Source organism: Drosophila novamexicana, unplaced genomic scaffold (assembly GCF_003285875.2).
Source record: "Drosophila novamexicana strain 15010-1031.04,08,12 unplaced genomic scaffold, DnovRS2.1 tig00004554-arrow-pilon, whole genome shotgun sequence".
Lineage (NCBI taxonomy): Eukaryota > Metazoa > Arthropoda > Insecta > Diptera > Drosophilidae > Drosophila > Drosophila novamexicana.
In genome coordinates, this window is record NW_020825051.1 from 2,853,305 (window position 1) to 2,880,949 (window position 27,645).

A 27,645-nucleotide genomic window follows, 5' to 3' on the forward strand; every position below is an offset into this window, starting at 1 on the left:
CAGTTGCCGCTGCCCTGCTACGTGCGATTATTATCATCAATTTTCTGCCGACCGAGTGAGTGATGATTCTGCCAGCGAACGGAACGGAAACTGGCTATATGCTCCTCTCAATTGTATTTGTTGTTGTTTCAGCTACTTTGTGGGTGGCTTGAAGTGGAACCGAATGGGGCATTGGGGGAGCAGATTACAGACAAGCAACTCCAAAGGCCGATTTCCACTTGGACTACAACTCCGGCAACCAGAGTCCAACTGTGCCTCCTTGGCGCGACTCGAAAGCGTTAAAACGAACTCAAGTGGAAAACAATCTAATTTGCTAAAATTCCTTCCGCTTAAGCTCAGCTCCTGTCTCCGCCTTTGCCCTCATGCTTCCTTTCTTTGGCGTTTGCAAGATATTTGTCTCCTCTTGTATTGCCTGCCTTCTGCCTTCAACTCAATTAAAGTTGATGGCAATTTTCCTCATCGTCATCATCGTTGTTGTTGTTGATGTTGCTGTTGTCGTTGTTGTTGACGTTTTCTTAGCCAATATTGTGGACTGCTTTGGGTTTATTTAGTTGGCTTTTGCTTGTTTTACGAGCTTAAAAAGCGTTTCTTAGACCGACAAAATATATTTATATAAATTTATTTGCCTATAATTTAATTGTAGCCAGTCAACTGAAGTTTTTACGGCCGTTGAATGAGTTGGCCGTTTGATATATTGATTAACTTTAAGAACTTTGCTAGTTACGAACTTTGAGCAATAATTATTGGCTTGAACTTGATATTTCTTTTGATATTTTATTAATGTCTACTCATATTAATTATTTGCTAGGACAAGGGATTTATTTTGCCATAATTATTACATTTGTTCGTTACAAGTTTAGATCTTTTGTTTCTATCTTGTTTGAATAGTTAAATCTGTTTATTTCTTGGCCTAGGTATTCATTGCAGCTCATATAAAGAGTATTTATAAACTATACTTGATATTTTCAAGCTCATATCTAACTGCTCTGTTAGGCAACTAATTGGAGTTCTTGAAGAACAGCTGCATGACTTGATAACAAGTGCGTATATCAAAACATATATATATATTTTGCAATTTCCTTGGCTTACACGCTTGGGCAATTTCTCTATTAGTTGCCTGTTTGGTTGACCTTTTCCCAATTTGGCTGCTGACCCCAAAGGCAGGATGAGCGTTAATCTATTGTTTTGGCAGCCAAGCAGGAAGCACGATGACATACCCCATTCAACCATACTCCCCCAACTGTCCCTGCTGCTAGCTGTTATTATCACTTTTTGCCTGACATAACAAAAATACGAGAATATATATTTAAGACTAGATACACACATGTGTACAAATGTGTGCCTTAAATTGTGTTTGGACTGGTTTTTGGGCATTCGGCCATTAATGTCATGGAAAATATTTTGCTTGCGATTGGAAATTGTTTGTCTTTGTCTTTGGCTTTGGCTTTGGCTTGTGCCCGGCCCAGCTTGACATTGTGTTATCCTTGTTGACCGTTGGCCAGTGGTCAGTTCTCTGGTCTCTAGTTTATGACTTCACGGACTCGTTGATATATGAGGCATTTGCATGTGCTATAAATTATGCCGAGCCGAGCTTTGCTTTTGCTCATTTAATATTCATAAATTTAGACTTTCGCAACGCAAAAACAACAAAAAATAATATAAATGTGTGTGTGTGTGAGAGAGTGTCTGTGGTGTTATAAGGCAGACTAATTTCGACTGCAGGATTGTCATTTGTTTCTAGACACATGCCACACACACCACATACACACATGTACACTCCCTCCACACTAATCCACATAAGCCGCCCCCTCTACTTGCCTGCTAATTGTTTTATGTGCCAAGATTTGTGTCGACTGTCGTGTTGGTTGGTGGGGGAGGGTTCGCCCCTGCCGCCCTAAACATGTTTTCTTACCAGCCACGCCCACCCGAAGAAGTTATTGTGGTTGTTACTAGGGTGGAGGAGAGGAGACCCTTGTTTTCACTTGCTTTTCGATTAGACTGCGTAGCAGCCTCTGCTAACAGCACGGAATTAATTCGTTTTATGTTTCCTGTTCCAATAGCTGCGAATGTATTTATGTATCTGTATCTCATGGATACGAGCTGCTGCTGCTGTTGCTAGCTGCTGGCTGCTGCTGCTTACGCCTACATATTGATTTTCGTATTTATTTTGCGCTTTCTGCTGCTTTTCATTACTTTTCGCTGATGATTTCTATTGGCTTTGGACCTTTGCAGAGTCTCGCACCCGCGCCCGGACCCGAATCCGGACCTGCTGCCCGCGACTTTGTGTGCTTCCAGCGCTTGCAGCGATGCCTTTGTGCGTGGCTCCCTATTCCCTATCGCTCTCTTTCTATTGCTGTCTCTCTGTCTTTCTCTTTACTTCTATTTACGCTTTCTGTTCTCCTGCCTGCCTGCCTGCCTGCCCTCCTCCATTGTGCAAGAAAAATGATTGCAAGCAAAGTGCCTGGGCAAAAAGGTGAGCTCCAGCACCTGAAGCAGCGCCCGCTACGGCTACAGCCCTTACCTGTTCGGGCTTTGTGCTCTCTGCGTGTGTGGCCCGCGGCTGCCTGGCGAATCTATCAACCGCTGCTGCCATACACGTTCTGCGCCCCCTACCTCCCGCACTGCTGCACCCCAAAGCTGGTTTCTTTATTGAGTTTTGTGCGCTAGCAAATTGCATTAGACACTCAGTTAAGGCTGTGGCAAGCTTTAATGCCGTGTCCCGGGACCAGCAGCTGCAAGTCGAAATTAGATTTCAGACAAAATAAAGCATATCATAAATATGCATGTGAAGTACAAAACGCAGCCCAAAACTTCAAGTGGTTTCGTTTGCTGAAAGACATCTGAAGAAAAAATAGAATTTTCCCTTGGATGGATTCCAATTTTTATGGCTGTAGCTCAACAAGTGTGGAGCGAACGTGTATGTGTTGTTTATTTTATATGACTGCCTGGCATCCTTTTCCACTCATCAAAGGCGCGAAGAACAAAGCGAGGGCAGCGCTGCGTTTGTAACTCGATCGCCCACATCTACAGCTCCATTGCCATCATCAACTCCATTTCCAAAACACAAACCTCGACTTCAAATCCTTTTCAAGCGCTTCCACCCTGCAGCACTGGCTGAGAAGTTGAGCTGTGTGTGAAGCTGAAGCATTAATGTCTTATTGACAGCTAAGGATTAGAATGAAGCCAAGTGCCTGCCTGAGTTCGCTCGCTCGCTTGCTCGCCTCGCCTGTGTCTGTTTGAAAAGGGATTATAAAGCGATTTGTTTGTTAAAAATTATGAATCTGGGAACACAAGCTGGCGGTTCAAGTAGCTCCCACACGCTGTGTGTGTGCGTTATGTGTGTGCTGTTCGCCCGGTTGCCAGTCCCAAAACTTGTCGAAATATGTTTGGAAGCCAGCTTTACGTTGTTGTTTTCCTTATTCCCTTATCCACATTTGATCAATTTTGACTTAAGCTCCGGCTTATCAAAATTGCTTTCCACTAACAAAGAAGCTAGTTACTGGATGTCGGCTGAGAGTCTGAAAGGTTGCTTTAAAGTAGCTTAAATATTCAATCAATAGTTTACAACATCTTAGTTGAAATGCTGCTGGCAAGCACGTCTCCTTACTGTGCGAGTGCTAGTTATTATTTCCTAGAACTTAACACTAGCATAATTCAAATGTAATTACAATCTTATCGTTGGCCAATTAATAGGTGTTTTTTGTCTTCTATAATTTGAACAACTGCAATTTGATTACTTTATTTAGCTTTGCCTTAAACAATGTCGACTTTCCAGCATAGTTAACTTAAATCTGCTTGTCTTCAGGCAGCTTATCTAATCTCAGTCCTCAGTTTGTGCCCCTTTCTATTGCCCCGTCATGTTGCAGTCCCATCTTGATCAAGTGGTTGTGTCTTTTGCTTCATTAGCTTCGTTTATCAATGTTATGCATATGTTGAAAAGACTAACAACAGCGATCGATCGATCTGTAGATTGAACAATCTGTAGTTTCGCTGTGCGACAACCATAAATAACCAAATTTCGTTTGCCCTTCATTGATTTAAATTTGAATTGGCAATAAAACGCCGAGTTTATCAGTTGTCGAAGTGCCTCCTCAGAGACGATTTCTTTTTCCAGTTTTTCCGGTGACTGGGCCCAACTTGTTACACTCTATCTATCCGTCTCGCTCATAATTAATGTAAATCTATATTTTTTGTCGAGTTTGGCCGTTTTATCGCTTTAGCATTTGAATAAAATTTCAATTTTCATGCATTCGTATGTCTCGGACTATGAGTATCTGAAAGTTTATCCCCGTTTGTCATTGTCTTAGGAGTTGCCTGCTCTTATCTGACTGCTTGTCATTCTTTCTGTCTCTCTCTTTTTTTCTCCCCCTCTCTCTTTCACTCTCTTGAGCAGCTTCAATGTCATGGAATGCTATTATATTTTTGCTAGTTAACTCAATTACTTTGGCACAAAAGCTTTGCCATTACCTACTACACTAGGCCAGGGCTAGGATGAGGATGAGGATGGGACCTTTTACTTCTGCTTTTGGTCCAGTCATCAGGCATGACAGGCCGAGACTCTATTTCCCAGTTGGTTCATTATTAGTGCAAATTATGTCCAGCCCCAACCGCTTCTCGCTACCAAGCTCCCATAACCTACAGCAACAACAATTTCTGTCCTTTCTGCTGCCTTCTGTTATTTCCCCAAAGTTTCTAAAAAAAAAAAAAATAAACAAAACTGAGTACCGAAAAAATAAAGAAATTCAAGGCACGTTTTGTGCTGAAACATGAACATCCTTCGTCTATGCTTTAAAATGCCAGACAGCTCAGGGAAACTGACAGCAAGTGAAATCAAATTTGATTGTGGGTGTCAGTCCGCTTGTCCTGCTCCGTCCTGTCCAATTCTGGCATTCGCCTATGCATCCTTGGCTGGAATTTCTTGTTTATGGGCCCAAATTTGGCGCTTCATTATGTAATATTATCTGATGGCTCTCATTTTCGATAGGCACTCGTGGGAAAATGCATAAATAGAAAAATTAATTCAGTTATTGTGGCTAACCAATGTTTCGATTTGCCAAAAATAAAAACAAGCTTTGGGCCATATTAGCAGGCCATTTCAATTCGAATAATCTTATCGTGTGTATATTATCGAGCTTGGTTATCACATTTATGGACTTGTTATTCCTAAGCCTCTTTATTGTTACTAGAGAGTTCCTGATGTTTTACTTCCGCTAGATTTTGATTTAGTTTATGGAAAACATTGTTATTTCCGGTCAGGTTTTTTATGTGCAACACTAAGATTACCAATAACTGGAATTATTTTGTCATAGGTCCATTAAATGTATACAAGTTTATTATGCTAAATATGAGAAATAATTACGTTTCATTCATTGAATGTGTTGCTCTTGTCCCTTTCATATTATAAGGTTGTTATTAACTTTTCAAAGACTTTATGATCTTAGTTCTTTAGTTGAAATGAAAGTATTTATGATTGTTTAATCTACGTGCCTTTTTGGCAATTCCCAGTAAATTCCAGTATTAAATTAAAAGCCAACTCGCATTGTAAACATTTGGCAATGTCCCGTGTTTATGTAGTTATTTTCTGGCATGTTGGCATACTTATGAGCGGGGCGAATGCGTGTGGGAGGGTTTGTGTGTGTGTGTGGGCGTGAGTGTGTGTATTTGGGTGCGAGTGTGTGCGTGTGCATGTGTGTGTATAAATATAAGTATTGTGTGGTGTTACGCGCCGCTTGGCTTTATATCGTATTAAATTTCAATATGTATGACCCCATTTATATTTACGCACAGGGCAAATAAAAATATGCGAAATAAATGTATAGACGAAAATAATGTTCAAACATTTGCACTAATTAAAAAGCAGTGCATGTATGTGTGGGTGGGTGTGTATGTACGTGGATGTACGTGTGTGTATTTATATACGAGGACAAATACAAAATACAAAATATCATACAGCGAGGCGGCAATCGTAGGACATGTGTAATTGCTTTTCTGGCAACAACAATACAACGAATTGTTGGTTTTGTTGTCGTGTGTTCTGTGTGTTTTTATTGTGTATTGTCATATGTACTGTTACATTGTATTATTTTTGTTTTTGGTGGGCGTTGTGCGGGCTCCATTCAATTGGCAAACATTGGCAGGCAGCCGGTTGCCGCCCGAGGCACGAATCCGCCAAAACGATTGAAACTGAAGACGTTTTGGACATTGGACGCCGCCCACGCACTTGGCGGCATGTGGCAACTGGCAACTGGCAGCTGGGGCAACTGGCAACTGGCAGCTGACAGCTGTCGCAACATTGCCCAGCCGTATCCACTCGACAGCGACTGCCATCAGAGGCAAATCAAAAAATAAAAATAAAACGAAAATCACGTGACTTTACAATTTATTTGAGGCATGCAGCGAAATAAATTTATTAATAGCCGACGTCAAAGACGTCGCACAAAAGCTGTAGAAAACGAAGAAGAATTACAACCACCCACACGGCCAAAAAGGAGTAGACCAGGTACTCCGCCAACTGCTTCACTCAGGCTCAGCTGTCTGCGTGTTCATTCATTCAAAAAGATTCACATTCGTATTCGTATTCGCATTCGTATTCGCTTGCGTGAAGCGAAATTCTCTTTCTTTCTCCGGCGCGGTCGCGTCAATTTATGCGCATCACGTTTTCTCATTTTCGAGAATGACTAAATATCGTTTACTCCACTCAATTCCGCCACCGGCTGCACCACCCAGACCCACATTTGGCCTTTTGTGTGAGGCTTGGAGTTTGGTTGCAGTTGCAGCCATTGGCAAAAATATTATTTAACCATTTGCCACGTGAAAACTTTCCAGCTTCTACATACTATATGAACTACTTCTCCATACAGTTACGTTTATCTATATAAAAATATACGTATGCGACGAGGCGTGGCGGGGCGCGTGTGGCAAGTGCAACGGTAGTTTTTTTCGGGGGTAACCAGACCTCACCTGAAGTTGCATTTTTCATTTGGCGTTGAAGTTCGGCGACTGCCGGTGAATGTCCGGACTGCTAATGCCAGAAACGTGCCGAATGTTTCAGTGGATGGCACCGATTGCTGCCTTTCAGGTGCTGCCTCAGACAGAGGCGTCGGCTTCAAGGGGGACAGGCGGGGGCATCATTATGACAAGTGACGAAACTTTGCTTTGCTAACTTTTAATTTGATAATAATGCGAATACTGTGAATGATGTGCAGTGGAATCTGGTAGAGTCGACAGGGCTACAAATTTAAACATTTGGCTGCTCTGTTCAAGGCTTGAGCCCACTCCCTGCCCTTGGGTTCGTTTTTCTTGAGCCCAGTTGTAACCCAAACCATTTACAATTGACCGCTGTACCGGAAATATTGCAATCCTTGTATGTCATTTACAAGATGCGGGCTACATTTTATTGAACTTGACCAAAAATGATTATAAAAATGTATAAAAGGGCAGTGTCTTCCTCCAAAGCTTTTTATTTAAAACCAATCCAAATTTGAAGAAATATGGTTTGTTTCGGGTATCACATTGCTTGTTTTTTATACAGCTGGCACAGTTTGCGGTTCGGTCAACATGAATTTTAATACCGTGCTCGAACTGGTTCGGTTGAATTCGGCTTGTAACCTTGGCTAAGACCCAAGACTCAAGTAGCGGTAATAGCTATAGTCTATTATCAAATGGAGAACAGTTCTCATGACATTTGCAATCCGCACCAATTTTCTGTATCTCACGCAATTCTAACTTGTTCGCACCTATTTATTAGTGTAGTTAGCAACTGGCCATGAAATACCGCAGGGTCTTCACACTTGTTATCATTTCGTACCCCTCTTTAAGTAAGCCACTGCGCTTCGCCCGGCTGGAGTCAAATAGAAATGCAGCACTTGTCGCTTGCAAATTAGTGTTAATTTATCATGATTATTGTTTCACAACGATTCGCAAATTGAGTTCGCTTAGTCAACTGATAGAAAGAGAATCCTGACTCTCGTGCTGGCTCCGGGTTGTTTTTAATAAACCAAATTCGAGCAGAGCAATAAGAAGAGTAGCAACAACTGTAACTAATGCTGACTTCCAGACTGATATCAAACTGTCAAGCTGTCAATTCTTGTTAGGAGCGTTTGCCATCTGCGATGTGGGGAGTAGCTAAGAGCTGTGTGCGGAGTGCTCTCTGGGTTGAGAGAGCTGCCGGTGCTGCTCAAAAATTCAATTTCCAGCTGAAAAGATACAACGACAGCAGCATCAGCATCAGCATCAGAAGTTGCGGGGTGGGAGGTTAGGTGATTGAGAACTGCACGTGTATCTATCGTATTTGTGAGATACTTCTAGGGGCATGGCCAGAGTTGGGGCAAACAAATTGGAAATAGGTACAAAACAGTCATTGAAAAACGATTGCTGACGTGGCTGTGGCATGTGATGCATGACGCCAGTTGCCAATCCTCCAATCCTAATCCAGCATTGGCTGGGCAGGATTAGCGCTCGAGCAATAGCGGGGCGTTTGGAAGCTGAGCTTAGGCTTAGCCCAAAGATATGAAAAATGTGAAAGCCTTCATATTGACGGCACAATTAAGACTTTAATTGGCCCGACTAACATATTTCTCTTTCTCGTTCAATTTTTTTTTTGTCAGGCCATTTAGAGCAACGGCAAAGCTGGCGCAAATCCGTTCAAAATGTGCAAGAGACAGCTGCAATAGACAGCGGCGATAACAGGCAATAGTAGTCAAAGGATTGGCAGCACACCAAGCAAATTCCCAGAAACCTCCTCTCGCCACCCCGCACCCAGCATGCCATCAATTGCGAACATCAGCGTCAGCTCCAGCACCAGCTCCAGCTCCAGCGCCAGGACGACGACGGCGACAATGGTCAGCTTCCTGCCAGGCAACGATGCTCGCCTTAGTTACATTGTAAATCAAGTCGCATCCGCATCCGCAGCCGCTGTCTCGCCCGCCCTGCCCACATTTAGTCCGCCGCGCATTGAGAGCTTGGTGGCCAGTTCGGCGGAGGATTTGAGCAGCTTTGGGGATGTGACATTTGACATCTTCGATGACGATGACGATTTGTTTGGCTCGCCAATGGCCTTCGATGCCAGCGAGCAGGGCTTGTGGAATGGACGCTTCGTGCCCCCACCACCCCGTCCACCCTTCTTTGTAGATGAGCCCGTGCTGAGCGATGGCCTAACCACATGTGATTTATGCTCCTGGGCCATGCCCACCAAGAGCACTTTCATGTTCGAGGGCACGATAGGTAAGCAAACAAATAGTCCATGTTATTTTTCTCTACTGCACTCTCTAACCGAACACCCTGCTCGCTCCGCTCCTGCAGAAAAGGCTACAGAATTGGGCTGGCCTCTGACGTTGATCATTGTGTCAGTGCTGTCGGCGTTGCTCGGCGCCATCATCATGATTGCCGTGGTGCGTTGTCGGCGCAAAAAGTCGTCCAACAATCGCAATGGTAAGTACTGAGCTCTTGCAGGCACATTGACGCACAGTGTCCTTTCATTTTGGACCCACTGTGCGCACACCGTTTGTTGTTGCAACTGTTGCCACCATTTTGTGCATCTTTACCCCATCCTTCGTTGCAGACACACACGTGCAGTGGTGGTCGCGCAACAAACGCGCCCACAGCAATGGAGCGGGCACAGGCAGCGGTGGTGGCCCATCGAATGCCGGTAGCAGCGCCCACAACAACAACAATCATCTGAGACGGAGCAATATTTATACGGCGCACCCGGCGGACAGCATACGCGGGCTGCAACCGCTGCCGCTGCCACTGCCGTTGCCCATGCCGCCCACGCTGGCGGCTGCATCTGCGCCAATGTTGTCCGTAACGCCATCGCTGGCAGGCAGCGCGCCGCCAAGCCAACAGCAGCTGCAACAGCATCAGCAGCCACCACCACACTTCTTCCATCCATATCATCATCATCATCACCAGCACCAGGCAGCCCCGCCGCCGCATTTCCCGCATGACTGCGACGAGGATGCCGCATATGAGGAGCCCGAGTATCATCAGCCGCAGCAATTGCACAGCAGCTCCAATTCCAACTCCTTGTCGTCGGTCACGTCATCGCCAGCGCCCACCGAGGCCACTACCCATTGGCCGCAGGCCGGCACTATGGTGGTCGCCAGCTGAGAAACGGCCGAGAGCTGCGTCTGGGCACGTCAGCGTCGGCGCAGCCTGAGCAGCGGCTGGATCTGGCAGTGACATGTTGCACGGCAACATGCTGCTGCAACATACCTATATGCGGACACTGTGGCAACACTGGCTGCTTAAAATGCGGCGCACAAATTCTGGTGCAGATCATAAAAAGGATTACACGTAACATTTTGTGAAGTATATTTTATTTTTGCTTGCTGGGAGCCGGCAAACCAGTCCATAAGCGTCTAAGGATTCACTTCAGTGTCTGACTGACATCCACAGTGTGTGAGCACGGGTGAGTGTGAATGTGTATGTGCCAGTCTATTTGTTTGTGTGTTGTGCCAGTGTCTGTGTCTCCAATTGGGAAAACCGAAACGAATTTAGTGTCACTTCCACTTCCGTTGTGCAAACTATCGAAGCAGCCAACAAAACCAAAAACCGACACCCAGACAAGGATGGTTGGGGCAGAGAGGGCGTCAATGGGTGTAGGGGGAGCGGTGCTGATGGCGGGTTATGTGGCATCATGCTCTTTACATGCCTTGCACGTTTTATCCTTTATTGCCGTTCGGCATTAGTACAGGGATTTTGTCAGATTAAAGCAAATAAAGGGCGTGCTTTTTGTTTCCAGCTTTTTGCAACTGGCAACTGGCAACTGCCGACTCTGTCGATGATGCCACAAGTTTAAATCGTTGCTAAAGTGTGTGAATGCATGTGTGAGCGTGTGTGTGTCCATTTCATATCCTATATATGCATATATATGCCAGAGTATGACAAAGGTTGCATTGGCTATGCAGCCAACTTGGCTGGCCTTGAAGAAGAACTAGGCCTTTAAGAGTACAATATATGCCAGATAATTGCCAACTTAACTACTTGTATGTATCTATCTATATAATAATATTTTTTTTTACTTTACTGTGATGACGCCTTGTTTGGGCACAGGGTATTTATAAGTCGTTCAACGCAATGGCAACGTTATAACTTGAGTTTTTTTGTTGCTCTAAATAGATATTTTCGTTTAAAGCTTTTGTCTCTGGGTCTGTATGTGTGTGAGTTGATGTGTGTGTGTGTCTGTACGTGTATGTGTGTGTGTGTATGTGTGTGTTAACTGGTATCTGCTTGTATGGCTCTGTGTTTGCTGGCATGTTCTCGGCTGCAAATGGCACAAAACTTTGTGGCTTTTCACTTCATTCCTCTTGTTTTGTAATTACAAAAGCAAATAGTTTAGATTGCCATAGCAAAACGAAGAAAGACAGAAAAAAGAACTTAAGCTCAAAACGAAAGCTTTGCAAATATTGGAAACATTTTTGTGGGCCTTACTTTAGGCTTTGTCTTTCTAAAAGGCAAATGTTTTGCCCCAAAATTGCCCAGTTAATATAATCGTTAAAGTACTCGTAATAAACCCAGGAACATTTAAACATTTCAAGTTGCATTCAATAAAAGTTAATACAAAATTCATGTCATGCATATCAAATAAGCTTAAACCACAACAAAAACTACAACAAAAGTACTTAAAACAACAATCAAACAACTATTGCCATTGTATATACGCTGTAAATAAAAACGTACTTATTTGCAATTTTGCAATTTTTGCTCCAATTGGCAATTAGTTCCAAAGCAAAGTGCAGCAAAGTGTTTCTTCAACTTAAGAATAAATAATTTACGTAGGGCATTGTATAAGCACAACTTGCAAACAAAACATTCCTCTTTAAAGTTCAAGTATTTGTTTTGTTTATACAATATTAACGACAACAACAACAACAACAACAATTTACAACAACAACCAAAGACTAGTCATTTAAGTCATAATGTTGCTATGTACAAACTATTTAGTAGTTAAACAAAACGGTAAAAAATACATAAAATTTAAAGCTTACAGTTAATCATTCGATTTAATCTTATGCTTACTACAAATGCAATTGTGCATTTATTAGTTTTAGAAGCGAAAAAAAGCACACACAGACACAGAACTGCAATATTGTATTTTAAATATTTATTCATTAAATGCACATTTCACATCATAACAATAACAATAATAATGATAACGTTAACTAGCATTTATAATGAATAACTCAAACATCAAGTTTAATAAATAGCAAAGCGCAAATTCAACTACTAAATGCAACTCGAAATGTTCCAATTTAGCATATAGCCTAACTAATTATGTGGACAAATGGAAAATTGTACACAAAATCCAAAACAAAAATGAAAAATTCAAACAAATAATAATTTTCACGAAAATCCATTAAATTGTGCAAAAATAATTTAGGCACACAGCAAAACAAAATCATGAAATAAACAAAAGAAATCCATTAAAGGAATAATAAAACGAAATAAAAAAAAAACAAATAAACGCGAAAAAAATATATTAAATTGCTTTGTATTTATTTGAAAACAATTTAGCAAATTGATTGCAATGAATAATCAATTAATAAATTGAATGCATTCATTTTATTATAAAAGCTTTCGGTCAATTTCTGTGCATTTGCTTTGTCATGGTAAACCCATATATAGATTATAGATTTGACGGGGTCACCCGAGTAAGGCTCGATTCTTTTTTGTTTATTCCTCGAGTTTACCTTTGCGACAGCCTGCGTGATCCCGGACCTGCCATAAACTTTATCTTGCCTTCTGAAGTCAGCATTCATACGAACCGAAAGACATAAAAATGAAAAACGATTTAATTTCATTTTCAGATCTGCTCAGTAAAAAGTGAAAGTTTGGCATCGCACATTGTTATAATTTTTCTCTTATGCCGCATAATCAATGACAGCCCACGACACGAGGCGAAAGGAGAGTGCAGGGAAAATATTTAGGTTGCCCGGTCAAGATGGAATATTTATGCCATTTATGACACGAAAGGCCCTCGGAACGTGTGCCACGGACGTGTAGCAGCTCACTGTGCCCCGTTTCCTCCTCTGGTATTACCACAATTTTTGCATATTTGCAGCACGAAGCGACCGAAATGAAATGCACAAAAAATCAGTTGGCAAGATAAAGCTGAGCCGAAAAATAAGCGCAGCCAGATTGGCCAATGTACCCCTCCTTCTGTTCCAGCCACGTCTGTGTCTCCGGAGCCACGACGTCGTAAAGCCAATCGAAAGCGAGAGATCGCATGGGCGATATGAACATATGGACATATGGATCGTAGTCGTCTCCGTCGTCGTCGTTGACTTAGTCCTCCTTATTGCTGGTTGACGTCGTCGCTGTGTCTGTGGGTGGCAGCGGGCGGAGGTCCATTTGCATATTGGAACGATCGAGCCGACTGGACTTGGACAACAATCCTCTGGACCAGACAATTGTGTGTACGACAGCGCCCCAATACAACAAAGCACAACACAACAGGATCGTCTGACACAAAAACAAACAAAAAAAGTGAGATCTGTTTTTCGTGGGGGCTTTCCTGTGGAGGTAGCCAAAATGTCATGCGGTTTTATGACTTCATTAGCGACAACCGGCCAGGAATTTAATGGACGCTCCATTGGCTCCATCCGTGGCTGCCAGTTGGTTTCGCAAACAAATTTGAGGCACATTTTCGTGCACTTCCAGCGCGCTTGATGAGCAGCCAAAACGAAAGCTTAGAGAAAAACCAATCAGAAGTTTGGCGACCAATCGAACCTAGTTAAAGTCTAGGTCCCATGTCACGAGCTATCTATGGGGTGCCGGGTGCAGCTGCCAGCAATGAGAGTGGTTTCAGCTGACGTTGATGATTCATTTGCGGCTGCCTCATAATGAAGTCGTGCATGGCATTTGGGCTATACGCTACGATGATTAAGGAGTTCGCCAAACTAAAGAGTTGACACCTTTTCCTTGCGCGGGAATTGGCGCATGTCTAAAAGATATATGGCAAGGTAGAGAAAACTCTACCTTTTCGGAAGAATTAGGAATTTGGCTATTATAAGGTAAGTATTTCCTATTTCTTTAGACATTGAAAATCTACCTGTTATAATTTGTGTGTGTTTCAACAAATATGATGTCAAAGTTGATTTTTCATTGTTATTAACAAGCTGAAGCCGTGATCATATTCCATTTGTCTTTTTTAAAGTGACCCTTACACCACTGTGACCTTCTGGGGTCTTAATATCGCTTTTATTTTGTAAGCCAATTAAAATTGAATCTCTGTAGCTTGAGAGCGGTTTAATTACTTGAAGAGTTCAGCTCAATTCATTTGATTTATTGCGCCATCAAAGTCGAACTCTGTGCAGCCATAGAGTTGTTGCAATAAGTTTGTTTTGGGAAAGCAAGACACAATAGATTGACAGGCCTACAGGCTTTCAATAACTTTCCATTGGTTTCGGCAAGCCCACACCGAAAGATACAATGTCGGATAAGAAGTACAGCGAGGAGCTACGGCTCACAGCTGACATCTCTGACTTCTGACTGCAAGCTGACGATAATGTCGTCGTCCTCGTTGATGCCGACAGGCAAATCATCAGGCTATCGACAGTGCACTTTGTACGGCCCCCATACAGTTCCCTCTCCAGGTTCTCTCGTGATCGAAATGCTATTCGCACTGCAGCCACATGCATCATCATTATTATCATCATTGTCAGCTGCATGCAAGCGAAAAATCCAACTACTGCGCATGAATGAATCACTGGAGGAGCATGGAGCATGGAATCGGGCTAGGCACGGGCACGCCGTCTAACGAGATCGGCTGCACAGATGCTCAGTAAACCCATGGGCAGAGGAAGGGGGATTGGAGTAAACCGCATCATGCAAACGTCTAGCGAAAGTCGCGACAAAACTCTCATTCAGCTCCAAAGCCAGCCAGCGCCGTGTAGCCATAATGATGAATTAGGCTGCTGTCATGTCATGACAAAGGCGCAGCATCTGCATGCGATGCGGTTGAAGTGCCAGAGGAGTAGGCAGAGGATGCGGCTGAGGAAGAGGTGGAGGAGGACGAAGAGAAGGAAGAGGAGGAGGAGGGCAACTGTGCTAAGTAAGTAAACACTGGCAAAATGCAATTGCGAATGCGAATAGGAATATTCAAACGTAAGTAGGAAGTGGAGTCTTAAATGAGCTGCAGAGCTGCGGTCTGACAAATCGTTTGCTGTTCGACTTAGCCATCGTTTACTGTCGGCTGCCGACTGTCCGTTGTCCGCTAGCCGCTGTCTGCTGTCTGATGGGGATTGGCGCTCCTTGATCTGCTCCTAAGTGAAATTCGGTGTACAATATGCGAGCTTTTTACTTTTTGCCATGGCACGTCATGTTTGTGTTTGTGCCCGTTTTTCCGGCTGTGCAGCTGAGACGATCCGCAAACACTGCCCCGTTTCGTGCGCATGCAAATGCAACTGCGGATTGGCTTTGGCTGTAGCCTAGTCCGCAGTTAGCGTTCGCTAATTAATTGAGGCTGGCGACTTGTCGCTGGCAATTAGTTTTGGCATAAGCAGATGACATGTTGTGTCATGTGTCATGCGCGTCGTGGCAAATGAAGTTATTACCCATGGATGATTGCCAGGATGTGGCACAGAAATGCTGCTGCTGCTGCCCCTATTGCTGCTACTTGGCCTTATAGCTGCGAAGGTTAATTGCCAACAATAAGATTCAATCAAGCTAATGACGGAGCAGACAGGCGGCCAGGCGACCAGGCCTGTCAGCCGGGCAGCCAAACCAGCTTCCAGTAAGTACTACAAGCTCCCCGTTCCACACAATTGCAATTTATGAGCACAGTTATTGGACTTGGCTCGAAGCTGGATCGACTGCTGCTGTTGTCGGGGCGACCTCACGGGGTCGCATGCATAAAATGCAACCTCGTTGCGAAACTTTCTTTCAGCTCAACTGAGAAATATTGATAAAAATGCCAGAGTACAATATAATTTTGTAAACGTAAATAGTTTTGGTGGCCCGGCTACCAAACTGAACCGTCTGCCAATTGGTTCCGTGGGCAATCCTAAATAGCTGCAGCTGCAAGAGCTTTGGCGACTCAGGGATGCAGCAGGAGCAGTCAAGTAACGTGGATTTTTTTATGAGCAGCGATTAAGACTTCCAGGCAGAAATTACCTTAACCTTAAGCAGAGGAGAATAAGCTAGACGTCAGACTTCTTAGTAGTTTGGGTAACAATGGGTATTTTATTCAAGTAATATTGTGGCGCTTGCCTTATCCAGGCTCTCTAGCAACAGTGTCAGTATACTATAACACTGCTTGAGTAAAATAGATCAAGATCAGTTCGGGCTCTCACAGCCATATAACTAAATAGATTGAAGGGCGGAAAGGGCTAGGGGCCAAGTACAGTGGTTGCTGTGCGCGGTGCATCATGAATATTATATCTCGTTGTATAACAGTTGAGCTTGGTGACCAATCGTACGCATCGAAGGCGGAATAAACTTGCTCGGACTGTTCGGTGACCATGTCCCCAAACAGGCACCAATAGAAGAGATGACAAAACGATAGCACCATAAATATGATAAATCAAGCTGCCACAGTGGGTTCATGTCTGGCCACAAGTGCTTCAAATGTAGACAGGGATATTATCAAGAACGCGGTTAACATCTGCATTATCAGCGGCGCATAGAAGACTTCGTTGGTGCGGTCTACAATGCTGTAAAAAGAGGTATCTAGATGGTAATGCTACTACTCAACTCAGACACTAACTAAATTATCCTCTGATGAAATGTTACCAATCGACCTAGTTCAGTGCGATACTGCTGCTCGTCCTCGTGATAAGCCTTGGCAAAGGTGTTCAGCTCAATGCACAGGATCTTCAGATTGACGGCCAGCTGTGCGAAGCAGTGCAATGAGAAAATATCGGTATATAGAATGCACGCCATATTGTAGAATAGAAAGAAGCAAATGTAAGCAAATGTAAATGCAAACGTGCGCGATGGGATGTTGGGATGGATCGTGCCACTGAAAAGGACAAACTGCATGGAATGGCAACTTCTGGCCTGTCCAAAGTGCTGTAATACCACCAAGACACAGAACATTATTATGCCAACATGCCAAGCCAATCCCAGTGCGGACTCCATCAAAAAGAACCAGCGCTGTTCGGAGCGTATGATTGCCACCGTCGGTCCACTCTTTGGCTCGCAGTGACAGGCATCCAGATCATTGATAACCTCATCAATGTCATCCATATAAAAGGTAAAAGAAGTGCCACTTAAATAACATATAGAGGGTCTGCAAATGGAAGACTTTCGATTGCTTGCAAAAAATCAGAGCTGAGAAAAGCGAACCCCAATCATCCATAGACTATCTTGAACCAACTCGACTATATTGTCCACCGATTCCGGCAGCGCAAACAAGAATGTGAGAAAAAAGACGTTAATCTGAATCGAAATAAAAGTATGCCAAATCCGACGCGAGGACAGGCGGCGCTGCTCCTCGTTGGGATAGTTCCACAGGACACTACAAAAAGTGTTACGTAAGTAAACTACATCAATTTTATATTTTTGTATGTATTACGTGAGCTGTATGCGATTGTAAAAGGTTGACGCATGTTTCGGATGCGTCTTTTGATGGAGCACCAACCAAAAGTCCTTAAATTGTTCATAAATACGTCTCCAACTCTCGTCAGGAGCTCGATAGGCCCACATTGTGATAGCTTTATAATAATTATAAAATTGTGTATCACTTGTCGAGCTGCTTATATAGTATAGTATAGTATAGGCAACGCTGAGAATCATCAAACGTTATTCATTTGGGAGTTCATTTTATAGTTGTAGGTTGACTCTATGGCTCCTAGTTGGGAACTGCTGTTATGCGTTAAGGAACTGATTGGGCATTTGTGAGCTAAGCATATGGAAGGCTGACAGTCCTAAAATTACAATTGAATTTTCCAGTTGCACCCAAAGTTAATGATTATTATGGCCTGTAACTGCTATAAGCCATGGGCTGCGATGCATATTAGAAATTTATAGCGCAAGGCTCAATTAGGTTGGCTGATACTCATTCGTTCGCTATTCCTGCTAAATATGTGTATACAGTAGAAACCATAACTTGGGTTTCTGCGCTGCAAATATATATTCTCAGTGTGCAGTCTGCAGTCGCCTGACTGTGGCTGTTTTGCCAGTTTACCCACACTTAGACACATTTATCCACAGTGGCAGCGGAGTTTCCACTTTTTATCGTGCGTTTTGCTTACTTTTTCCTCGGTCCATTTAAGGCGCACAAAAATGCATTTTACAGTTGGCAGTGCAAATCTTTAACGGCTTGCAAAAATATTGCCTTGGCCAAGTTTGGTACGTAACGATATTCGGGCTAAGAACGTTGCCCGGCCGCATGGCCAAATAACATTTGACTTTTGCTATCTTTCGACCTGAACTCAATGCTCAATTGATGATAGCATCGCCCACACATTGGGCTTATTAATCTGGATAGCATTTAGCGGTTAGTTGTCGCTGCATATTTGGCAAATGGCCAATGCCGAGCTGACATGTCCGATTCGTTTGTGCCATGTCCAGGTTTTTGCGGCAAATGTCGTCGCTTCATTAGGCCCCGCAACATAGTCCGACAATCAACGACAGACAACTCTGAGACAGACAACTCTGCCAATTTCAATCAAATTCTGTCCCAACTTGTTGATTTAATACACTTACACAGGATACTGTGAATTTGTCAAAAAGTTGGAAATCATATTTTTGGCTCTACCAACTATCCATAAGTAAAAGTAGTTGGTGTAATCATACTTATAGTTCGCCTCAGTCAAATTTAATATCCCAGTGCATTACTCCAAGTTCAATAAGCCAATAAGTTCAAACAAGCCATATGAATTTAAAAGTCAAGTCTGTAAGAGCATCGAAAATGCGTCAAGCCGAAGCTAGATGTTCTTTTTTGTTGCTATTTTTTCATACGGCTAGACGAAAAGAGCGGTGATCGAGATTCGAGCTTTCGCTTTGGCCAGTCAACAGGCTAACAGAGTCGGCAGTTACCTGGTAACTGCCTGCTAGCTGTAGTACCAGGTATCTGGTACCTGGCACAGGTAGCACTACAATTTGCGCGCTTGTCAAGTGTACGACAACATTACGCGCAATTGTTCAATGTCAATGCATTTGATGGGCATGAAATGCTACAACACAGACGCATTTGCAGTCGATGAATTGTTGTTTTTGCTGTCCCCATTCATTGTTTTAGGCGGCATCTTCAGCAGGCGACCCAACAATTCCCATGTGCTGGCATGTTGTGTGATAACGAAGCGGCTGCTCCAAGTGCGCTATTGTCCTCGACAGTCGAGGAGCCAAACAGCCAGAGACAGTCAGCCAATGGGCCATGAACTCAATTAAGTACTTTAAAGAGCATAAATACAAAAGTCTGCATTTTATCCACGAAAAGATACGATCATAATTTACTCAACTACTTGTTTACGTAGGTCTATTAAAAATAATTTGACATATTCAAACTATTCATGATGATAGGCAAAAGTGTGCCTGGCATGCCTTTAAGCTCAGCTGCTGTTGCTCTTAGCCAAGCAAAAGGAACGCCCAAAAAAAGTATGTAAACTTTTATTACAACTGATAATAGATCTGTGCTGGCCACATAAAGGCCATCGACCATCGACAAACATTCAACAGACCAGCAAATACGGTCCCATAGCTTCCCGCTCCTCTCGCTCTTTGGTCTCCTCAAGCATTGTTCCCGGGGGGCGCAATATAATGTTTAAAAACCGCTCATTTCAAGTGATTTTTCGGTTAATAAATGCATCAAAATGTTGAATCTAAAACATTTTTATGTCGTATAATTAATCACAATTATATATTTCTATGGTCCGAGTAAATGGCCGGGACAATGGCCAACAAAGCGAAACGACTTTGACTTGAACTTGGACTTGCGACGCGCATGTGGTTGTGTTTGTGGATGTGGACGCGGATACTCTTGTCCCAGGCGCCATGGGGGGGTCTTTCGGGAGAGGGTTTAGCCAAGCGGCGCACTAAAATTTTATGACTCTATTATGAGAGTGGCGGCCATTCAGTTCCAGCTACGTTCCTCCGCTGCCTGCGCGGCTCCATTGTGCGCGACCGGGCTATTGTTCTAGAGACGGGGTTGGGAGTTGGATTCTGGGTGCTGAGTCTGGAGCCGCACATAGCTGCACTTGGCGGGCACTGCGGCTCACTTGCTGTACTCTGCCCATGCATATGCGCAAGTGGATGCCAAAGATTTCAGCACACAGATTATGCAAGCGAGACACACACACACACTCACATGCACACACACACGTAGCCTTTGGCCGCAGTAATTTATAACTGAGCTAAAATAGCCGAGAAAAACGCTTTGCGGCAACCAAAAATAATGCACACAAATTTGCGTTGCGGCCCACAGTTGAGCGTACGATTCTGCCAACTGCCCGCCTGCCTCACCCCTGCCTCACATATGCCACCTTCCTGCAGCCCCCGTCTCTATTTTCGCACAGGCATGTGTCTCTTTTTGCCACGCCCCTTCGTCGTCGTCGCGCAACAATAAACTGCATTCCTTGGATATTAATCACAGCAGCGCCACGCTTATGAATAACTCAACCCGACTCTACTCCACTCGCCTCCTGACTCCAGGCCACTTGCTCCTTTCCTCGCACTCGATGGAGCTGCTGTTGCCTTCAAAATGTATTTTCTATTGCAAAGCTTCTTCTTCAAGTTTGTGTGCTCTATTGATTTTGAGTTTGTTTAAACTTATAAGGAAAAAACTTTATTTCCTTAAGTTTTTAGTCAATCTATCATTATTTTCAATTATCGCTTCAAGGCAGTAGAATGATTTAACATTCGTAGGCACATCTTCTTAGCTTAAAAACACTTTTCGGCTAAATTTGGAATACATTTTATATTTGCTATATAATTATATAATTTTAAAGTATTCCTAGATTAATATTCTGGCAATTCATTACAATTCCTATTTTCCATATCAACTCATACAGGGTATCAGCTGAGCATCTAGCACATGCTCGTAGAACACACTGTACGACTGCAATCTGGAATATTTATTAACAATATTGGCAAGTTGTTGTTCTTGTAGTTGTTGTTATTGATTCGAGTTGGAGTTTCGGCTGGCCACTAAGCAAATGCAGCTCGCGTTCGATCGATTGATAATGGCAACAACCGACAACAAAATGCAAGGAACAACAACAAACGCTCGCCACAGGCAAACATAGCAGGCGATACATGCAGAAATTAAAGGCAGTTCCAGTTCCTGAACTGAACCCCAGTCTCAGCTTCAGCAACAGCAACAGCGCCAGCCTTAGCCCCAGCCCCAGACCAGGCCCCGAAAACACAATTAATATTTATGACCTTGCCTAGCTGATATATTTACCTGGGCGCACACACGTAAATGGCGCGATTTATCATCGGCTTTCGGTCTGCGGCGACGGTGACGGCGACGGCGACTGCGGATTCTAGCTGGACAGCAGATACAGCCACAAGGATAATAGAACTGTTAACATGGAAATAAAATTCAAATCAAATGCGCACTATCTCTATCGCACATAAGGCATATTTCCAGACATATGCTTGAGTGCATTCACTTCCAAGGGAGCAAATCAAGAATGTGCTCGGTAAGTATCCATTAAATTAGATAGATTTCAAATATACATATATGTATCTGTATATATGCGGTAATCATGTATTCAAATTTAACTAATTAGCTGCCAAAAAGCAGCTCGGCTAAAGTTCATGTCATGGGGGCAACCTGCTGCACATATCAGTAGTCGCAACTCAAATCCGACTCCGACAGGGGCAGAGTCAGGGCGAGACTCGCACAAGTGCTGCAGTGCCTCACTGGGTGGCTAATAAAGTCAACTCCCGTGGCAACAACAAACAAACAAAAACAACAACAGCAGCAACAACAACACGTGTATGCATATTTCAGCATGAAAATATTCATAATTAGAGTGCGTGAGTCCCTACCCTGGGCTGTCTCTCCCATAGTGTGTGTGTGTCTGTTTATGTGAGTTTTGTGTGTATTATTGTAATGGCATAATTAATTTATTAATTAGTTTTTCGTTTTTTTTTTGGACTTCCAACTCACTGAAGCATGAGACGCAGCAACAGCGGGTGGGCCTGTAACAGCGCGTAATTGAAGCTGCCCACGCACAGGGCTCACAGCTCAGAGCTGAGACCTGAGAGCCGGAGTAAGGTTCAAGGTGGAAACAAGCAAGTAAACAGTAGCGACAACAATTAAATGAGTTTAACCTCCAACTAAGTAGTGGTCGCCAGCTATCCAAAAACCAACTCCATTGAATGGCAATTATCAAGACCCAAAACAGATTTTTGTATGCAAGTTGCAATTTGCGGCGCTTTTCATTGTCGGCTATGCGAGCAATGCGACGACCTCCATCGTTGTCGTTGTCGTTCTTGCTGCTGTTGTTGTTGCTGTTGTTGTTGTTGCTGTTAGCGCAGACAATTGCAAAATTGTCGCCAGCTCTTAGCAGCATTGAGGAACTGAAATTCAAGCTGCGGTTGCAGCCTTAGCTTCAGCTTCACAACCCCAGCCGGATTTCATAGGCATACCTGTCGCGCATACCCCAAATCGTTTAGCAATTGACTGACGATTGTTTCTTCTTTCTTTCTTTTTTGTTTTTGTTTTTATTTGTGTTATTCGAGTACAAAAGGCCATTCGACTCGGAAACGCTACTGTTGTCTGCTGTCGTTCAGGGCCAACTTAGCCGGCGAGGTGCTCATTGTCATCTGCGTTTGGCAATTCATTGCCAAGAACAAAACGTTGCAAGACGCGCCCAAATGGCCGATTCACCGGCTTTGGCAATTTACGTACCTCGTAGATATGTTCAGCACAAAATGCAATGCTCATGGTAATTGCAATTGCTAGACTTCTCACACCTGTAACAGTTGATCAGAACTTTACCAATTTTTAAGTGGCATACTTTAACATTAACTTTCACTTATTTGGTGGTTATTGCCCCGTAAAAATGTTCAAATCTTGGATCTGGTTTTCCACATGATTGTGTTTAGGCTTTTTTACTGCTGGGTTTTATTCAATTAATACAAATTCGGAATTTCGGGCTCAAGCCCATTCGGAATAATTTCAGCGCTAGCTTTTTGCCCCTTCATTTAGAAGTAGTTTCCGCTTCTCTGCCATTGATATTCATGTTCTCTCACATTATATGCTATCTGAGCATTTCCGATCAAATATTTCGCATTTAATGCCCTCTAAGCAGTAGCTGTTGCAGTTCCCGAGACTATGCGCCATGAGTTCCTAAGCATTCAGCGCGATAATCTCTTGCAGGTGCCCCGGACCGATGGCCATGGCCATGGCGACGGCGACGGCCACTCATTCAGTGAGCAAATTTTATTTTTATTTTTTCCGACTTGCAGATCATGGAATCCGCGGAATTGAGACAATTATTTGCACATCGTGTATGTGGAGACAAGTTGCAGTCGCAAAAGTCGCAAAACTTGCTGAACTCCGCGCCTTTCGCATGCGTGAGATGCTGCCTCAAAAATTTGCGAAATTCATTAAATAAAAGTCGTGAAGAGTTTCTGAAGAAGCAGAACAAGGCTAAAACTGGCTGCTCGGACAAAAATATTTGACAAAACGCCACTTGCGAGACGCCGCCGCCGCCGCCGTCGAAGACATCGTCAACCATTTTGGGTAGCTTTGCTGGGCACAAAATGCGGTAGGTACTTTTTTACTGGTCCAAGTTCAAGTTCGATATGTGGCCACGCTGCAGGAGGTTAGCATAACTCAGACGCAGCATTGCCACCTCATAAACTACATTTAACCGGCCAAAGACTTTAGCTTTTCGATTTCTTTCGTTTCAAGCGAAGTTTTTGTTACGTTTGCGTCGTTTGTTAGATTTAGCGGCGGGCCACGCCCTTTTCATGTTGCTCTCTAGCCGACTGCTAATTGAATTTTCGTAGTTTCGTATTAGTATTAGTATTTGTTATTTTGTAGTTTTTTTAGTTCATTTCACAGTTGGCCTTGAGACGGAAGTTGGCCACGTTTGCATGTTTATGCAAATAGCCGCACGTCTGCGCCCTGCGGGGGACGCTAGGCGCGAAAGTAGCGCCCAACTATCGCCTCGCAATTAGTCAGAAAGGTGCTCAGGTCTCGCTCATTGACTTATTAAGGTGGTGGCCAAACATTGTGCCCCAGGCCAGCGACAGCTGCAAGACTCGTGCTACCAATTTCTGTGGCAGGCCGAAACGCACATGTTGCATATAGAATTTCCAATGCGGCAAATCTAAAATGCAAGCGCTTGTCAGGCGGGGGTCAGCCCGGAGGAACTGCGGTCAACTGTTAACGCTTTGCAAAAATAAGTATAAAATTACAAATGGCTAAAATATTGGTGGACATGTCTAAAAGGTCCAGGGACAGTTCCAACTGCCTCATTTATTTGCGCTGCATTTCCTGGCAGTGGCAACTTGTTAGTGCGGCAGCCGCAGCCGCCGCTGCTGTTGCTGCTGCTGTTGTTGGTTTTTGCCGTTGCCTTTGCAAAATTCATGCGCATGTTTGTGCCTCATTTTTGGACATTTTCACTGGCAGCAACAGCAGCAACAGCAACGCATCGGAATTGGCATCAAATGTGCAAGGGCAAAAGTTTCGTTGCATTTATGTGAACGACAGGCACAACCCATAACAGCAACAGATCCGGACCCAAACACAGACCCATGTCCAATGCATAGATACGCGCTCACTCTGGGATACATAAACAACAAAAAAAGGAACTATATAAGCGAGTGCTCAACCAAAAGATACCCTGTACTGAAGAAAAAGTCATAAGTTTCTTTTATTTGGGGTTATAAATATAAGTAGTATAAACTTTTTTGCATTTTTTATAAAATTAAAGAAATTCATTTCATTTACATATATATACATAATACCCAAAACTAACATATATGGCTAGAATTTACGCTTTTCCATCCACCCCGTTTTCTTTAACATTAACTAACATCATAGATATCCTTTTTGGCCATTCCGATTGTCACTCGGTATTCACATTTATATGTGGTGAATATAAAGAGTATATCTCCATGTAGCATAAACGCATTCAATGTATTTTCAGCTCGGCTGTTTGTTTGTTTTCTTGCTTTGTCGTTTGTTTGTTTGTGTTTAGCTCGCACATCGTTTTCAAAAATCGAAATTGAAATATGAGCCCCCGTTTGATATTTATATGGAACATGGGAGTTGGGGTCGCATACCTATGTGAGCATGAATGTATGCTGTTGGCTTTTGTTGCTTGCCTCGCTTTTTTTTTTTGCGAAACAGTCTCTCTTTTATCTAAAACACCAGCAGAACGGCAAAGAGATGTGGAGCCTGCACATTACGAATGCAAAGTGGTAAGTGGGATGAACTCTGAACCGTATGAAATTATTTATATATTATATATATTGAATTATATATTATATATTATATATTATATATATATATTATATATTATATATTATATACTTATTATATATTATATATATGATTTCGAAGCCGATCGGAAGGTCAACAAAAATATCAGCTTCCCAGCTCTTTGCTATAAAAAGTTTTATATATAGAGATTGTTCTGGGGTGTATTGTAAGGCGTTTTTATTTTTTATTAAATCGAAAATGGTTATTAGAGTATCCAAGGCGCTACATATAACTCCCACTAGTGTAATAGTTGGTTTTGGTTAAAAGGAGCTTAAACTACGATTGGTGTCGTTTGAGTACATAAAGTAGTAGTAATAGAACTCTCTGTGGTGTTGTCCGTTGTGGAAGAAGAACTTTCTGTAGAGCTTTCCGAGGTTGTAGAAGAAGAGCTCTCTGTGGTGCTATCCGTGGATGTAGAAGAAGAGATCTCTGTGGTGCCATCCGTTGCTAAAGAAGAAGAACTTTCTGTAGAGCTCTCCGTGGATGTAGAAGAAGAGCTCTCTGTGTTGCTATCCGTGGATGTAGAAGAAGAGATCTCTGTGGTGCTATCCGTTGCTAAAGAGGAAGAACTTTCTGTAGAACTCTCCGTTGCTGAGGAAGAACTCTCCGATGTACTGTCTGATGTACTATTTGTAGATGTTGTGGAACTTTCTGTAGAGCTATCCGAGACCGATGAAGACGAACTCTCTGTAGAGCTATCAGTTGTTGAAGAAGGAGAACTCACTATATTAATCGATGTAGTAGAGCTGGACTCTGGCCCTGTAAATAATTAGTTGATTACTAACATGGTTGATAATTGCTTCAAATGTTATTGCCTGGAGAAGTAGTAACAGGTTCTTCGGTCGTTGCAGGTGCTGGTAGTAGTGGAGGTGCAGGGTTTGAAGGTTTCCACAGTGGACCAAATATATTAAAGATAAGTGGCTTGTGCATGGTAATGTTCTGGTTAATGTTGAACACATTATTTGGACCGCCAGAATTTTCATTCCCTGCTCTTGACTGTTTCTCCAGAATACACTTCTGTTCCGATCCATTAAAGCGAAAACCGTCATCACAATGGCTCCATATTTTGCCAAGTAGTCCTAGGCACAGAAAATATGATTTGGAGTCATGTGAATCGACAGCTTTATATCCAAAAGACTGTTTTGCGCATATGTCCGCGGCGTATGCCTGCGATAAGCCCAGCAGAGCAGTCCATAAAATAACAACTGAAAGTATTAAGTGTTAAAGAGTTGTTGATGCCAGGCGAACTATTCCTTCTAGACTTACCCAACCGCATTTTAAATCTGCTAACGTGGACGGCTGCAAAAGTGCTTTTATACCCCCCAGGTTCTGACACAATTAGCTGAAAGCCCAAACTTAAGTGGAGCTAGAGCGATGTACACTTTGTGACACGGAAGTCATCTTTACTAAATGAACAGACAACAGGAATATGCGGGCAAACAAGAACAGTAGTTAGTCAACAATTTTATTTTAGATATTGAATAGAATTTTCAGTGCTCTCCGCGTTTTTCTTGTTATTTCAAAAGCGACTTGAGTTTGTTTTATACAATCTAGAAGGTTCAAAAATATCAAATAAAAGCTTATTAACTTCTGTTAAGCAATAGATGCAATGCCCAGAAATGAGACCAAAAATCATTTTGTATTTTCATGCTGATTTTCCAGTTTGGATTTGAATGCTGAACAGTAAAATGAATTTAAATATCGCGCTGGGAGCATAAAGAAACAAACATTTTTATATTTTTGTAAATGCATCATTACAACAAAATTTTATTGAAAATCGAACAATGCCGCAGACTTGGGTCCAGGTGGACGTGGGCAGTGCTACAGCCCATATACATTACTGATTTATGATGCTGGACTATTCATTAAAACGCCGAATTTAAACACAACATTGATTTTATTTGATTTTAATAGCACGGCCCTGGGAACGAAAGCTATTTATCTGCAGTGGTCATCAACTATAAATCGGTTGTAAAATGGTCAACCAGATAGTGCGGTGGACAAAAGAACCGCTAACGCCGTCAACGGGATGAGGCACTGCATCATCTGTGGCAGTTGCGACGACGACGCCCCAGTCGCAGACTGAGTCGAGTCCCAGTTAGGCCATAAATTTGTACAATTAAAAATTATGGTGAGTTTTTACAGTTCATATCAGAGTAGCTGTTAAGGAAAATTTATGTTGCAAGCGCCTGCGCTTTGGCAACATTGGGTGAATAAATCAGAAATTCGAAATCAAAGTTAAACGATTTTCGTTTGCC

General features: G+C 42.9%; 3 protein-coding genes across 3 annotated transcripts; 1 reads left to right on the forward strand and 2 right to left on the reverse strand.

The window, feature by feature from the left end:
* Window positions 1–8,837: 8,837 nt before the first annotated feature.
* On the forward strand, window positions 8,838–12,065 carry LOC115769461. Its single transcript, XM_030714274.1, has 3 exons — window positions 8,838–9,222; window positions 9,301–9,429; window positions 9,560–12,065. The coding sequence occupies exons 1-3, from the start codon at window positions 8,838–8,840 to the stop codon at window positions 10,105–10,107; spliced, it is 1,062 nt and encodes a 353-aa protein (XP_030570134.1). The 3' UTR covers window positions 10,108–12,065.
* Window positions 12,066–16,182: 4,117 nt separating this feature from the next.
* Window positions 16,183–17,646, reverse strand: LOC115769463 (putative odorant receptor 65b). Its single transcript, XM_030714276.1, is given in 8 exon segments — window positions 16,183–16,254; window positions 16,287–16,330; window positions 16,333–16,652; window positions 16,706–16,830; window positions 16,877–16,993; window positions 17,050–17,230; window positions 17,318–17,458; window positions 17,516–17,646. Coding segments are annotated over 8 exon segments (1,131 nt in total).
* Window positions 17,647–25,549: 7,903 nt separating this feature from the next.
* Window positions 25,550–26,602, reverse strand: LOC115769663 (uncharacterized protein DDB_G0271670-like). The gene is made up of 2 exons (XM_030714576.1): window positions 26,203–26,602; window positions 25,550–26,146 (listed from the first exon to the last, which is right to left on the reverse strand). The coding sequence occupies exons 1-2, from the start codon at window positions 26,315–26,317 to the stop codon at window positions 25,659–25,661; spliced, it is 603 nt and encodes a 200-aa protein (XP_030570436.1). The 5' UTR covers window positions 26,318–26,602; the 3' UTR covers window positions 25,550–25,658.
* Between the last annotated feature and the right edge of the window lie 1,043 nt (window positions 26,603–27,645).